At 44.4% G+C, this 15,864-nt stretch overlaps 1 protein-coding gene across 2 annotated transcripts in view; it reads left to right on the top strand.

The window, feature by feature from the left end:
- Positions 1–505: 505 nt before the first annotated feature.
- Positions 506–15,864, top strand: part of PHF12 (PHD finger protein 12) — a 375,664-nt gene continuing 360,305 nt past the window's right edge. For both annotated transcript variants that reach the window (XM_086955134.1, XM_086955135.1), the window contains exons 1-2: positions 506–1,135; positions 3,424–3,605. In XM_086955134.1, the coding sequence (XP_086811260.1) occupies positions 1,070–1,135; positions 3,424–3,605 (248 nt within the window). In that variant the 5' untranslated portion in view covers positions 506–1,069. The remainder of the gene's footprint in view (positions 1,136–3,423; positions 3,606–15,864) is intronic.

A 15,864-nucleotide genomic window follows, 5' to 3' on the forward strand; every position in this document is an offset into this window, starting at 1 on the left:
CGCCACCATTCTCCTCTTCTTCATCAGTATGGCTACAAAGCGCGGATTCTGCGCACTGTGCTGGACAGCTCATTCATGGACACGGAAAGAGGACAAAGTTGATAGGTTTTGTCAGAACCTACGCTGATAGTCAAGCCATATTGGAAATGAATTTGTATGCGATCTTTTGCACATATAGCAACTGGAGAAAAAATATGTAATGTTTTAGAGAAATTAGGTGATGCATATACTTTTCCTATTGATGAATTTACTAAAAAATGTAACCAACATTGGACTTTTTGTATTGTGCTACGTTTCTAAAAAAAACGACATAGCTATTGGACATATCAACAAACACTTAGCTAGTTCGTGCTTTTTTTGTTTTAATATGCTTTTGGTGTTTATATTGTGGTATACACGTTAAATTTTCCATACTAAAATGGCGACGAACGCACCATCACTAAGCTTCGGTCGTTCTTTCGTTTGACTTGTTGTGGCATGTCCTTCTTTTGTGTTAATTGTTTTTGCGCCTGCGCAGACTGCAGGCGGCGGGCAGTCACTTTGCGCCAAGTGCGTGTTACTGGCGGTGGAGGCACGTACGCGGGAGCCTGAGACCGGGAAGGAAAGCGGCGACAGGAGGGGCAGTGACAGGGGCAGCGATCTTCGCCGCCGGCTGGGCCATTCCGGCTATAAAGAGAGCCCGTCCTGCCTCCAGGGCTGGGCAATGGCGGGTCCCGGGCTCCCCGCCAGCCACGGCTCTCTCAGGGTGGGCTAGGCCGAGGGCAGTGGCAGGACCCGACGAACGGTGGTCAGTGGTACCCCTCCGTGGCGTGGAAGCAGGAGCCCACTACATCTCCGGCAGACACCCTCCGCTGGACAATAGAGGAGGAATAGAGCAAGAGTATTACCCTCTGGTTAAAGTATCAACTCCGAGGATTAGTGGACACCACTCGTTGGACACCGATCTCAACCCAAGGAAAAGCTGAACCCTTTTGGCGAGTGATTCGGGAACGCCTCTGGCCTAGGGACCACACGGACACCAGCTGACTGCAGGAGCAGGGTCCCTGGGCCTGGAGCCTTTGCCGGGTGAATGCTTGACAGAATGGAACCCAAGACCATAATGTACGATCTGGACACCTCTGGGGGACTCATGGAGGTGAGCATGAAAAGTTCCCAATGGGGACGCAGGAAACCATCACCGCAGTAGTAGTTTGTTCATCATCTCCGATATAAGGGATCTGGCCTAGCGTGTGTGGATGTTGTTATATGCAGAGCTATCATTCACAAAGAGGCTGTGTACCGCGGTGTGCTCTGCCAAACACACCTTCTGCCCCACACGCAGAGAGAGCTAAGGGAGTATACACAGGGATGGGGCAAAGTGTAGTTACGCTTAAGGGGTTCAACCGTTAGCCTATTGCTGTGGTGGAAGGAATGCATATAGCTGACCTATTGGGCAGGGGTGCAAGTGCCCCCCATCGTTCTCTTTTACATATAACATGCAGGTCAGTCGGAGACCGCTTGTACCCGGCACGATCCAAAACCCGGAGCTGCCTATGGAAGGGGGCATTGAGTGCTTATTATGAATAAGCCGCCCACCGGGAGTGCGTATTTTGAGCATGTATTGTGTAGGCGCACATGTGCGTATGTATGATCGGTATCATACGTGAAGTGCTAGCTTTGGATAGTTTTGGCGTGTATCGCCTGCACACAAAATGTATACTTCGGAAGTCATACTGTACATTTCAACTTCACACCATTAACGTAAAACCATTGTCTTTTGGGATTCCGGGCATGTGTGCAGATCTCATAGGGGGGTCATAATATAGCCTATAACGCTGCACTTTGTTCAGAATATTTGAGACAGCTTATGGTCAGCCTTCGATGCTGCATTTGAATTTTAGTACTGCTTATCTCGAGCGCGCCTATAATCTTGCCTCTGCTTGATTTGGCCAAGCATTATTCTGCTGTTGACTCCAAGTGCCTGTGCTTTTATCTTGTGTACTCTGATGATGACATAGAAACTTGAGGCTAATGTTTTAGTCGTTGGGGTGCAATTTGCATTTAAGGGCTGTCTTTACCACTGTAAATGGCAATGTAGAGTAAGGGGAATTTCTGTCATATGTGTGCGAAGGCTAATTGATATTAACAAATAAAATGCCAAAGTAGAGAGAGACCTCTTGTCCATGGACGTATGCCTCGGGGGAAATTGAGATGACATCACACAGTGGTGCTCCCGACAGCCTGGTAGGGGTGGGGCAGAGTCAACCATGTGGTCTTATGTTCGGTTACATATATCACACTTTATGCTGCCCTAAGGTGTCTTCAAAGCTCAGAGCAGGGTGTGGTTCGGATGAGAGGAGTCGATGTTGGTAAAATAGCAGGAAAAAAGACATTAGAGGAAACTTCAGAGATCTGTATACTGCCTAAAGCCATATATGCCCACTAAGGCGTATGAAAGAACCTTCACCTGGTAATCGCAAAATGGCATTTGGGTGGTTACACCAGTTTGCGCCCTCTAATCCGAGGATTTCACAAGGAAGACCGATGTCTTGTGAAGTAGTGCCAATTCCAGACATTGTAAATGTAGAGGTACTTGTAGAGCGCACGACTACCCAGAGGCCTCTTGGCGCTTGTACGAATACCGCCTAGGAACCCTTCCTGGCCTTTCCCTGTGAAGTGTCACTCCTGGGCACCCCCAAGGTGAAGCCAGGCATCCTAGCGTTGTTGGGGCCGTTGTGGAGATTAAGCAAGCAATTGCCCAGAGTAGGACTCATGATTAGACTAGGCACTGAGGCGAGAATTATCAGGTCTGAGGAAATTGAGCCCAAGACCCGCCGAGGCGGGAATTGAACCCTGGTCCCGGGCCAGACTTCTGCATCAGAATCTGCCGCTCTAACCATTGAGCCACACTTCTCCACAAGCCATTGGGCATTTAAAGCATATTAACATACCTAATTCGCACTGCTTCCAATCTTCACTTCTTGGCCTGTACTAGTCCTGAACTGTGAGTGGCTTTGCTTTGAAGCCATCCTCTTTCTGAATCGGTTCATCATAATCTTACCATGATTGCGCTATGTATAATCGCTTATTAGAGAGCCGTGTCTCTGCATGAACCATGCCATAGCCCCTTGTAGTCTGTAACCAAAACACTATGGTTCAATCTGGAACTGGAAACTGTGCCCTGAACAAACGCTAGATATATGAATGTTCTCTGGCTTTTCTTTTGTCCTAGTCCAGTCCCTCGCCAAAAGAGCATAGTCTGGAGTCAACGTTACGTGCATTTGCCCTCCCTCCCCCATCCTCTGTTTATGAATGTCTGTCCCTACACTTACACTGGTAGTTAATTGATCTGACCAGTAATTTAGGATGTAGTGGGCATTGTATATCCCAGACCTGAGTTCGTCCAGTGGCCAATGTCTAAAGCTTTGTCTGTTTTCCCCCTAGCAAATCCAGGCCCTCTTGGCTCCCCCCAAATGTGAGGATGGAGAGAAGAGGAGCAGAAAGCCAGACAAGGAAAGCAGGAGGAGCGGCAGGGCCACTAACCACGATAGCTGTGACAGTTGCAGAGAAGGAGGGGACCTACTCTGTTGTGACCACTGCCCGGCGGCTTTCCATCTACAGTGCTGGTAAGTGCTATTTACAGAGCATGGTACAGATTTTGAGGTCCCTGCACCAGAGAGAGGCTTAATAGTCAAGCCAAAAACATTGGGCCTCGACGCACAAGGTAACCCCAGTCACCGACACAACAGTGAAAGCATCGAGAGAGCAGGGAGAACATTCAGACCCGCTTGCATTTGCTGTGTTGGGAAGGGTTATCCTCTCTTAAGACATCTGCCAGGTTACTTGGCTGCAAATCACCCGGGTTTGTGAAGATTTTTTTTTTCTGTCACGTGTCTGATCGTTGAAACCCCCGAAATTACGTTAACCTCTGAGCTAGCAAAAGTACCGTTTTCTCGAGAGCTCGTCACAGACATCCTTTGTGGTGTGTTTTGTCGAATGTTAGTGAGTCATTCTGCCAATTTGTTAAGGAATACATTTATTAAAAAATAAAACTTTTTTAAGGTGAAACGAAAGCTTCATATTTCACGAAGGGCCGTGCGTGCATTTCAATGTTACCATTGGTTTTGGTGGAATCTGCAAATAACTAGTGGCATTTTATTGGTACCTTTGTTATATTTGGGCAGTGCTGTATACTTTTTCGTCCGTTGCATTGCAAGGAGATAGCGTGTGGCAAAGACGCGTTTGGTTAAATGCATTTACTGCTGAGAGTTCTAAGGGGTGTCGTCTATGTAGATGCAGCACTGGGAGTAATTAGGAAGTGGAAACAGTTTGAATGTGGATATAGCGTGGCCGCCCCACTCTAGCTGAGTGCGGACACTGAACCAGCCATGAACTTAAAACCACAAATCATTGATTTCAGTCTAATCAGTTGTAGCAAAACAAGACTATGATGCCCAGAATGCATTAGTGTGGCGGATGTTACACAAAATCCATTAATCACCTGCGGGGAAGTGTGTGAGGTCTGTGAGACCCAGTGTACTGTCTTGAAGTTGGGCATGTGTGTGTATATACATATAATATGTGTGTGCTTACAGGGTTGGGCCCTGTGAATGGGTAAAGGAAGGGCCCGGAGCTCGAATGCCTTTTAGTCTTTAGCACTTTAGAAGTGACCTTGGACTGTATTGATATTGTGAGACGAGCAGGCAGGGATGTTACCCCTGTATGCAGCTTGTGAGGTGCTGGCAGCAGTAGGGACTGTTTCTTTGTTAGAGGCGTATGAAAGGCAGGCAGTACAAGCCTATGGGCTCAGCTGAGAGAAGTGTTAAAGTGCAGATTAGACGGCACTGCAGCAGTGACTGTTTATCCTGGTCGAAAGGTTCGGGCGGTGCATGTATTGTGTCGGTCTGCCCCCTAGGGTCGAAGAATTTCTATGTGCGCAAAGGGTACTAGGGCCGCTATCTCCCATAAGGTGGAATTGTATGGGTGCAGTTTGGGATCCGGAGGCACGGGCAGTCGTCCCTCTCTAATGTTTAATATCTCGCGGGGTGCTGGTAGAATGAAGATTAAACAGACCAGGAGTGTGACGGCCTTGTACGGGGTGTCGGAATGCTGTGGTAAACAGTGTGACGCTCTGAAGCATGCAAAATCTGCCTGCCTCCCCCATCTCCTTCCTACTCAACTACCATCCAGACTGCTGCAGAGACGGGTTCCCTTGCCCAATTACCCACCCCTCCATCCCGGCAGAGCATCGGGGTTGGCCTGGCGGTGCCGATAGACCTTTAGCTCCAGCATTATGCCTTCTCTGTAGCGGGCGAGAGCCCTGTTCAGAGCGCCATCTTGGCAGTCCGGTCGTCTGCGCCTTTGCAACAGGGACACAGTCTCTTCTTTGGAGGAATTATTGCTGCCCTTTGCCATGGACTGTTGTGTGTCTCGGCGAAAGGCAGCCCATAGCCAGACCATACCACTTCTGCTTGGGAGAGGGGAGCATTTCCTGCTGAAGCACAAAGATGTTTATAATTTCTTGTGTGTTTTTAATAGTCGCCGCTTCGTGCGCATGCTCTATTTGCTGTATATCGCGTCAGTCTCCTGCCCACTCCTTGGAGGTCTTCCCTTTCGTCACCAATGAAACCCACCCCTCCCCCAAAAATGCCCTTTCTGTTGCTGCTTGGGAGAGACCGGCATGCTGGCTCCTCCCATTTGTGCTCAGCAGCAGCTGACGCCTGTAGTGAACGCAGGAGCGCCGAAGCTTTACTGCTTTACAGCCCTGAATGCATCGGCTCTGGTCAAACTAGGCTTTAACACTGACCGTGACCCGCCACCAAACACCCATGGCTGCCTCGCGAGCCTTCCCGTGTGAAGGCTCGTTTATTTGGCGTCTACTTTTCGTTTTTTGCTAACCTTAGGCTGGCCCTCTAATATAAAACAGAAGTTGAGGTGCGTGAAGTCGGGCGGGGGAGGGGGGAGAGTTCTAGGCGTATAATGTATTTATTCAGCACAGTATACTGATATTGTTTATCGACGCATTAAAGACAAAGCAGTAACCCTTGAAAGTAAAATGAGGAGTAGGAATTGAACAATATGAAACTTGGGCTCAACACCAGCTTCTTCCCTTGACCAAAATATGTGATCTTGGGCATTTACCTTATTTCCCTGTATTTGAGAGCACTTTGAAATAACCCTAGACAATCTGAATGCTAAATATGTCCGTAGCTCAGTTCTTGTTATGGCTCTTCGAGCAAAGCCTGATACTTGACTTAGCTTTACATGTTGATTTGCTTGCTAGCCCACCAAGTGCGTAGGCCATATATGTTACCAGAGACCTCTTAATACAGTGAGCCTCACCCTGGAGGAACCACATTTATTTTTATGGTCTAGGTTGACCACGCATCTGTTGCCAGGCAATTACGCTAGCATCACTAGAGAGGGGCTTTTGCTCCGACCACTTGTTGGTAGGCCAGAGTACATGTTTTGATTGGACACAATTTGATCCCACAAAAATGCATGTCCTCCATGCGACTGATCATTTTATTTATCTAGCTGCCTCAGCTTGAAATATGAGGGGGCACTCAGTACATTGGAATACTATTAAAGCGTCTTAGAGAACTAGAAAATGTGAGTTGCTTTTTTTTCCCAGCAGCGCAGATGTGAGGGCCGTCATTAGCCTCCATGAATTTTTAGGTCCAGCTTGACAGTTCAACTGTCACTGGACCTTTTTTAACCTGCAAAATACATATTTATATTATCTATATTATATCTATTTACTTGTGATGCCTCACATTACCATACATCATGCCTTTAAAGCCGAACATATTGGCATTACCAATGCTCGTTTTGTGTGTTCTAACCTTTTATTAAATACTTAACGTTTGTGATGTATTGGTTTAAAAAATACTTCCCAAAGTGATGCCTCTTTCCTTCGAAAGGGTAATCCACCTTTATTCTGTTTGACATTTTTTTCTTCAGTGGGTACACATTTTCTTGCTGATTTCTAGGACACTGTTTTTTTGTGTGTGCAGGGAACCCATTGTTTTAAATGGCCTGAATCCATAATTTGGATCACTTATTTGCTCGAAAATTTCTTTAGAATTTTTGGAAATATTGCCATGTGTTCACTCTTGACTAAAAGTGATTGCCTTGCATGCCTCCTTTATTTGTCGTCATGCAGCAATTTGCTCTTTGTCCTACGGGCACTCTGCTTGTGGGTGATTTGCCTTATAGTTTATTTATTTAGGGGATGGACTTGCTCATGTTGTGCTTCCCTATTTGCATGGTTTATTTCTTGCACCTGGAAGATTAACTTGAAAGCACTTAGCGATTTGATCATTTGTCTTGCTCACACCTAACGTGACTGATTTTGCTTTCCTTACACTTTATGGTGGGGTGTTTTATTGAATGACTCCGCTCACATTGTGTTAGGGTGATATGTCTTGCTTGCATTGTGCACTTGAATAATTATAATTTTTACTCCTTTCCTTTTTAATGATTGCCTTACTGCCACCTTGGCTTCAGTAGCTTATCTTGCTGGCACCTTGCATTTGGCGGATTACTTTGCTTGTCCCCTGCCTTTGGTGTTTTTCCTTGGTGACACAGTTTGTTTGGCAGATTGCCTTGATGGAACCTTTTTGCCTGAACCCCTTGCCTACAGCTTGCATTTTAGTCTTGATTGCACCGCTTGGTTTGCTGACATGTTGGCACTCTTGAAATTGAATAAGTGTTTTGGTTCTCTTTCACTCAACATTCCAGTGGTTCAGTCTTGCTACTACGCTGCTGCAGCATAGTGTAAACATCACATTAAGATCCTCCCTGGAGCTGAAGGTAGAATGGAGAGCTACCAATTACGCAGCAGCCTCTAACTCTGGAAACTAGAAGCTCCACCGCTACCAACCTTCCAATAATTTGATCTGCTGCTAAAGAAACCAGAGTATCTTCTCCTGTTTTGTTGTAATTTGGATCATTTATCTGACCTGCTTATTTTAAGAAAAATAAATATGCATTGGCTATGCCGATAGTGCAGGATGGAGAATATTTTAGCCGGAACTATCACACGCACATCGCTCACCCTGCACTCACATGTTATACAGCCAACAGTACATGAAAAGAGGAATGAAACGTGAGAACAAGTACCCAACTTTCTTCAGATTGTGTCTGACACAACATTTCTCAATGTAAAATAGTTTCTTATTCCATAAACAAACTTTTGTTTAGTTTGAACCTAAAAGAATTCGTGTAGGAAACCTCCTATTGCCTTTGTCGGCTAGTAAACAATGTAAAATCTATTTCTAATATATTTATTTCAGAATGTAAAGCCTCTTCCTGTACTTGTCATGGAGTTCACAATGTAAAACCCTTCCTGATTAATTTGTCGGTTAGCAACTTAAAGTCTCTCTTTTAGTACTGCTTACAGCTCTTTCTAGTGATCACATAAACCCTTGCATCCAGCTGTGTTGTCAAACCAGGCCTAAAAATCAATGCAATTCCTCCAGCACCATAGTTTGTCAGAGGGGGCTTAACAAAACCCTTGCCTATTAAGGTAATCTGCCGGAATCTATTTTAGACCCATTTGTCTACAGACTTTAACAATCTATCCATACAACTCTTTTAACTTTAACATATACTTTTCATAACAAATATTTCAGGCCTTTCATGTATGTCATAACCTTTCATAATAAATAGATTACACCCACTGAATCCGACTTAACTGTTCCCAATGCACCACTCATTTGAACTACCTTGCTATTTGACTTCTCACCCTAACCAGGCCAGGCTTACTCTATTGAACATAATGTGGGTAATCTCAGTGGAATCTCCCAAATTCCGCCCAGTGAATAGTATGAACCGAATACCATGGACGGCGTCAAAGTTCCTCTGTCAGTGGCTGCCTAACGCTCTTTTTCTTTGGTCACATACGGTCTGGTACTGCCAAACCAGACTTAAGAATAGATTATTCGACTGTCCAGCTATGTCTAAGCCAGGTGCTGCCTGTATGCCCCTCGAGGTCTTATACTGCTTCTCACAGAATACGAAAATTTTGTGCACAAATATTGAATATTAAAACGTAATCTGCTTTATCATCAATTTCACATAAATCCAATAATAGTTTCTGTTTAGTACAACAGGTAGTTTCCAGTTTCCCTGCTTGTAGCTCGCCCCTGTCAAGAACTGTGTGCTATTATTTGAGAAGTTAAAGCTTATACCAAACAGAAATGACATCAATATATTTCCCCATTTTAATACATCTTAATTTCTCTAGCACTACAGTATACCATTGTTAGCACTAAGGTCAGACCTGTATGTAGTTTAATGTCGACCATTTCTTCTGTAAAAGTTTGTGTGCAAAAGAAAGCCTGTGCTGCACCTGCTACTACGGTTTAAAAAGATAGACCTGATTTGAGGCTGTCTGTGGTGTCACTGTACTATGAGGTCCGCATGCTCTGCTACTCCTCTGTATAAGAAAGTCTTGTCCCTTAATGTAGCCAGAACATTTGGCTTGGAGTGTATATTTGGGTCATTGGTTATTTTGGTCAAGCAAGCCATCTGATTGTAAAAGAGCTATTGTGAATTTGTTGTTCACAATAGCCCATGGCTCATCATTGATTGGCTTTATTGTCGCTTTCATTTGCCTGCTTCTTATTGAATGGTTTCTCTTCTTCATCTGTTTGCTCCTCCCCTGTAACATAGCTTCTTTACGATTGGCTAACTTGTATTATATTGCAACATTTATTAATTGCTTTCTACCCCTATGTTGGGTTCTCAAGCACTTGATGAAATGGGTGAAATGCTATGCTATGCAGAGTGAGTGACTGGAAGTGTGTTCCATTGTTTTGATCCGCTGTGGAAAGTGTTTCCATGTCGTGGATGATGACCACAGAGACTTAATTATCATGTAATGGGATGAAGCGCTTAGCAATATAATGTAGGAAGAAGTATGAGAGGTAGATGCACAGTTTGTTTTTCAGTAAGCTGGCACCTTTGAGCAGCTCGACAGATCCTTTTATGGTAATCATAAAAGGACCTGATTAGGATTAGGATTAGGTTAAAAGGAGAAATGGTGGAGAGATCTGTTGGAATAGACGTTAATATAATCCCATTGTCATTGTGAGATGTCAAAAAGCGATTATGGTATGCAACTTGTTTGAACCTGCAGCGGTGGACTAAATTGAAAAGATCTGCCACAGGATTTAAGTTATTCCATGCCTATTCAGTTGGTGATGGGTGGTTTATTTACTGTGTGGCCTAGTATAGTGTTGGTTGATGGGCATGCCTCCTAACAGTTTTGCCTTATGTGAGCGTGTAAGCGTCTCCCTTTCCGAGCTGTGTTGCTTCCCATTCCACCCAGCTTGTTGTTGGCAAGGCTGAACAGCAGATATTACGGGTTGATTTTTTTGGTTTTATCTCATGGATTCCACATATGGCATGACAGCACAAGCTTTGGCACACCAAGACTTTTATTGTGCTTTGGGAAGGACCATTTGAGGGTCTTTAGTAATTTGCAAGTATCAGGCAGAAAGTGAAATTGACATGACACTTTTCCTAGAGGTCCATTAAATCTCTTCATTTGGCTAGTTACTACAGAATAGCAAATGACTGAATACTGTAGAACGTAAATTATGCCTTGGCAAGCATTTCCTTTCAATTCTGACACTTATTCTTTTCAAATTCTCTTCAGGTCCCTGAGTAAAAAGTGTTTGGAAAATTAACAAGCCATTTATAAAATTGAAAACATTTAATTCAGCGATCAGTTTTTAGATAACGTAAGACATGACTACTTTTTCTCCACTATTATTTTACTTTTTTAACAATACCTTTATAGACAAACATTGCCTAAGTCAAAAGTGAAGCACTGACGGTATAAAGACAAGAACTACAGGCCCTGCCAATGTTTGTTTTGCATTCAAAGGTGCTGCCTTTATGCTGCTTTTGTTGTCTAATCTAAATGATCTTATTGGTGATTTACAGAAAAGTGCTGGTTGGAAGCACTGTATTTACATAACTAGTTGATGAACTTTCTTGTATTTTTTGTCACTCATTGGGAAAACTTTGAGGGAAAGACTTAGTTGTGATGGTTATCTAGTGTTTGAGGAACAAGAGGGTGACACAGATCAGATCTGTTGGGGCTGTGTGTTTTAGTGCTGAAGCAAAGGCAGACATGTTGATGCCAGGGTTTACTGTCAAGTTTGTCGACAATGGAGTTTTTAGGTCTCGGCTAGAAATAGTAGTACGCATGCGTTGCTCTCTGCATCAGAGAGCTTCTTGGAATCAATACAAATTCCGAATCTCTCGGAGGCGGAGTTGAAGCCCCACCCATCTTTTTAATTGGCTAGCGTCTGCTTCCAAGCAAAACCCTGGTTTTTGATTGTAAAGGAGGCTTCTTAGTCTCTCCTTGTTGCCTCCTTGTCTCCTTTTGGCCAAGCTCACCGGGATTTGATCTTTTACCAGCGGCGTGACACTCTCCCCTTCATTACTCCCTATGCATTTTTTTCTTCGCATTCAGCTTTAGCTAAGTCAGCTGCGTGTTTATTTTCGCAACGTGCTTTCACCTAAAGTGAAAGCGCAATACGAAAATAAACACGCAGCAGCCTTTGCGGTACCGCGCTTGTTTTCAGATCCTCTTTCCGTTGCAGGACAAGACTATTGAGAATGAGAACCCATGCGTTCACGTCGTTTGCTGAATGCTAATCAGGTAGATCCCGCCGCTGCTGGTGTTTTTAAATGCTCTTAATACAGACTTGTTCGCCACCTCTTATTTCACATTCAGTGTAAAGGGAAGCAGGGCATGAAGAGGTTTGCCGATGGGATAAGAATACAATACCCTGTGGTGCCTCTGCTGAACTGCTATGGCAGCTAGCTTTCTGCTGGACAACCTTCTTTTCCTGCTATGTCAGATTCAAACAAGTGTGTTCATCTCTATGCTCGATAAAATTACTTAAGCGTATTTTTGGTTTGAGCGTTTCAGCTGCCTTTTCTGTTAAACAGGGTTTGAAAGAACTGATAGAAACCGAACATTTCAGTCAGTTTGTTGGTTTCATGCCAGTACGGAGGAGAAAAGTAAGTTGTTTACAAGCGGTACAGGTGCTGCTGCTATGAACACTTCTGGTCTCGAAACGAAATGGCAGGTGGAAATACAATACATTTACCTTAATGGTTGTAAGGCATAGGATTTAATACGTCCGATTTAAAGTTTGTTTGTGAATCTACTGAGTTTGAGGCCCTCTTTGATGTTGTTGTGCTTTAGGGGCAGTCTCGTTGAAGGTGAGAGGATTCCCGGTCTATGGATTGCAGTTCTGGGGCAAGACTGAGTGCGGAGCCTGCATCTCCCTGTGTTCGGAGATGTGCAACATGAGACGTTTAAACCTACACCCAGTGTGACAACATAGACTGCCCCCTCCCCTGGCTTGTGTTGGCGAAGTTACAAATGTTCGGTTTTTAGTTTAAAAGTGTTCATGCACTTTTCTAAGTGGACCTATGAGAAGATAGATTTTGTATACTATGAAACTGTTAAAACGATAGCAAGCGTCTGGTGTGTTATGCAACTAATATCTTTTCATCCTATGCAGTGTCTTGGTGTTGCTGCGTTCTGTTTGTCATGTATTTTGAAGCCTGTATTTTCTTTGTAGAACGCTGTGTGTTAACTAAGAGTTTAGAGTGCAGCCCGTTCGCATCTGTCTGCCTAGATCCGTGTGTTTTCTATAGAAGCTTCTGCGTTGTTAGACTGGCATGTCTCCTGTCTCTACTGGGGCATGTGTGGTATGTGAAAGTAGTGAACTATTTGTTTTCCGTGTTTTTAGACAAACTACCTCTGTATGTTTAAACACTGATTGTCTATTTTGTGTTCAATTCCTTCTCTCAGTACTTCCCTGTGTCTCCCTTTGCCCTTAGGCAGATTGTCCTATTTCCCCAGATTGTGATCTGTGTCCTCAGAAACCCTTTGTATTTTGTTGTCGGGTCTCGTGCATAGGAGCGCCTCTGCTAGGGAGACCTGCAGAGAAGCTGGCTAAGGGTTGGCCTTTCACTTACACTCTCTTGGTAACGTTCAAGTTAACAAGGCAGCTGGCATCTCCTCTCGGTGGTCAGTTACACACTTACGTTAATTCTTGCTCCGCCAGACGGTCACACGTGGTACAGTATTTTTACCAGCATCCGCCAGACGACGAAGCTTGATTTCCACAGATGATGTGAGTCTGACATAACATCAAAAAAAGGCTAAAATTTACAACTGGTTAAGTCAAACCTAACTCGTCCAGAGATGATGGGCGCACATTAGTGTGTCTGTTATGTTAATTGCTGCCAATCCTTTGTCTCGCTCTTAATGGGGACAATGCTGACAGGGAGGTCTTTTACAGTCTACTTGTCTTTAAGGGCTGTTGGGGTTGGATATGTCTCCCAGTGTCTTGTAGTTCTGTAGGACCATCCACTTTCTCCCACGTCCGCAGAATCATTAGCCTGTTTGTGGGGGGCTGTTAATGATTTTACTTGGGGTCTGTGTGTTTTTAGGTCTAGGTACTATCCGGTTCTGCCAAAGGCAGAACCGGATGTTCCGAGATTTAATGATTCTCAGAGTGGACGAATTGTCCCGCCTCTCATTTTGGCTCTCTCCCATTGGCTGGCTTCCTAAACGGAGGCCAGCCATTGGAGGAGAGAGCCGTCCCTCCAAATAGGCTCCGTCCTTTTCGGATTTGGAGGTGTGTTCGGTGTTCTTCTTTCCACTTTTTAGCCACGCCTACTTTTGAACACCGAACACGCCCCCAAATCCGAAAAAAAACTGAAGCTTGTGTCCGCCATTGTTTGTCTCGTCTGGCCGTGAGAGGACATGAGGCAGACCGCTGCCACTTTCACATGTTTTTTCCTTTTAAACGTTTCTTGTTTTATTATCCTATTCTGTCGGACGTCGGGAAGCCGCCCCCAATGCCATTGAGCCGAAGCAAATCAGGTACGCGATTCAGGTTTGAAACACTTCTCCCGATCGGCTGACTCGATAGTTTGCTTTTTTAGACGAGCCTGCGCGTGAGTGTACGCCTTTTATTAATACCGGCTCACATCGGTAACTTTCTACCACACGCCTGTTAAACGAGTGCATGTAACTTACTGTGTGCAATGCGCTCGATGCTGGTGCGGTGCAATGGACTACCTATTCTCAGAGACGCTCCTTGAGGCAGGCGCTACGGGACAGTGACTTTCTTGATTACATAAGGCGCTCGAATAGCAACGGTAGTCTTAAAGAACTGCCTCCCCCGGCAATTGTGGGCCTCTTTTAAATTAGTTTCCCCCGGATTGAGAATTAGATGGTGCCTGGAAGTTTATTTGATTCGTTTTTGTAGCCTACAATTAAAGCGCCATTGCTACTCTACATTTGTAGCCCGCCATTGCTACTCTACATTTGTAGCCATATAACTGCGACCTCAGTACGTGTTTCTGAGACTGGTTCTAAAAAAAGGGTGTTGAAGGGCTACACTTGCAACTCTTTTGTTTGGTTACAGTGAGTATGATGTGGGTAATGTTAGTACTTCGGAACGGGGTTGGGTGCGACGCTAATTGAGCAGGCTGGTTCTCCAGCGAGGCTGCAGCAGGGCCTACTGCGAGAGGAGACTGTGGTGGCATGATCTCAGTTTTGAGAGAATACATTCATCAGGTTAGCGAGAAATACTATTCATAGTTTGGACAGGCAGCAGCCATTTCTGTGCAAGGTAAACGTAATGTCAAACATTGACGTGACATGCCATACTAAACGTTAATACAGCATGCCGTAACTTCATTCTGCAAGACACTGTGTGCCACATAATCTCTAATGTAACACCGCATCCCTCCTAAACTTGGAGTAAGGTCAGCTAACATAACGGCTCCACAGAATTTTAAAGCAAGCCTTTTACTTAAAACTCTTCATACACACTTGACTTTTTATGCAGCTCCTCTCCAGAATCATTATGCAATGATATGTATTTGTACGAATCTGCAGACACTAAGGACATTTTATCTGAGTCTGGTTTTTTAAAACTCTTAAAATCATAAGCTCTGGAAACGCTGTCGAGTTTTGTCCGAGGGCATCAACCCGGTTACCTGCTCGGTTATTTAAGTTAATGAACGCGGCGGTCAAGGAACTGAACGACGTGCAAACAGCTGCAGTTGCCTCAGAGATAATCAAAAGCCACAATATCATTTTTACATGATCTTCGTTGAAGACAAAGCGTATTAAGTGACGATAGGGATGTTTTATATTTGAGTGCATTTTAATTATTTGTCTTGCAGTTTGGAGTGGACGAGATGTGTAATGATTTTAAATGGTAAAATAAAATGTTTATCCATTCATGGTAATGGAAGCTTGATTATACGTAAACACCGCTAGTAATTCCGTTATTTACGAGCCACATACATGTTTGTTCTGTTGGGGCCGGAACATAAGTTACAGATGTGACTCGCTTGTTGTCTAGGTTGCAAGCTGCGCCATCTTCCTTTCGTTCAGAGTACACTGGGGTTATCGCCTGCTACAAAACGCAAACAGATTTATCCTGTGGTTTGAGATGCACTCCCCAACGTTATGGGGCTCATCAGAGTGCTGATGATTCCTAGGCATTGAGGTGCTGAGGAATTTTATTTTTTGGCGACTTTTAAAAGTGACGGTAATGTGCTGAAGAGTGCACATGTAATATTGGTTGCTGGTTGTGATATATGTAACAACTGTGAGTGGAGTGTGCTTGTGTACTGAGTTGCTGAATAGGTAGGACTTTTACTTTTAATATCGTGATTCAGGAGTTCCTTTTGCTTTCTCTGCTTCTAGTTGCCTCATTTGTTCAAGTTGGTTGTGGCGTCATATGCTACCCCCCTCCCCCCAATCCAGAAGTCTCATTCTTTTGGTTGCTGCGTGGTGCACATGGTTTGTGTTAATGGGTAAGC

This window comes from Lissotriton vulgaris, chromosome 2_1, assembly GCF_964263255.1.
Source record: "Lissotriton vulgaris chromosome 2_1, aLisVul1.2, whole genome shotgun sequence".
Taxonomy (NCBI): domain Eukaryota; kingdom Metazoa; phylum Chordata; class Amphibia; order Caudata; family Salamandridae; genus Lissotriton; species Lissotriton vulgaris.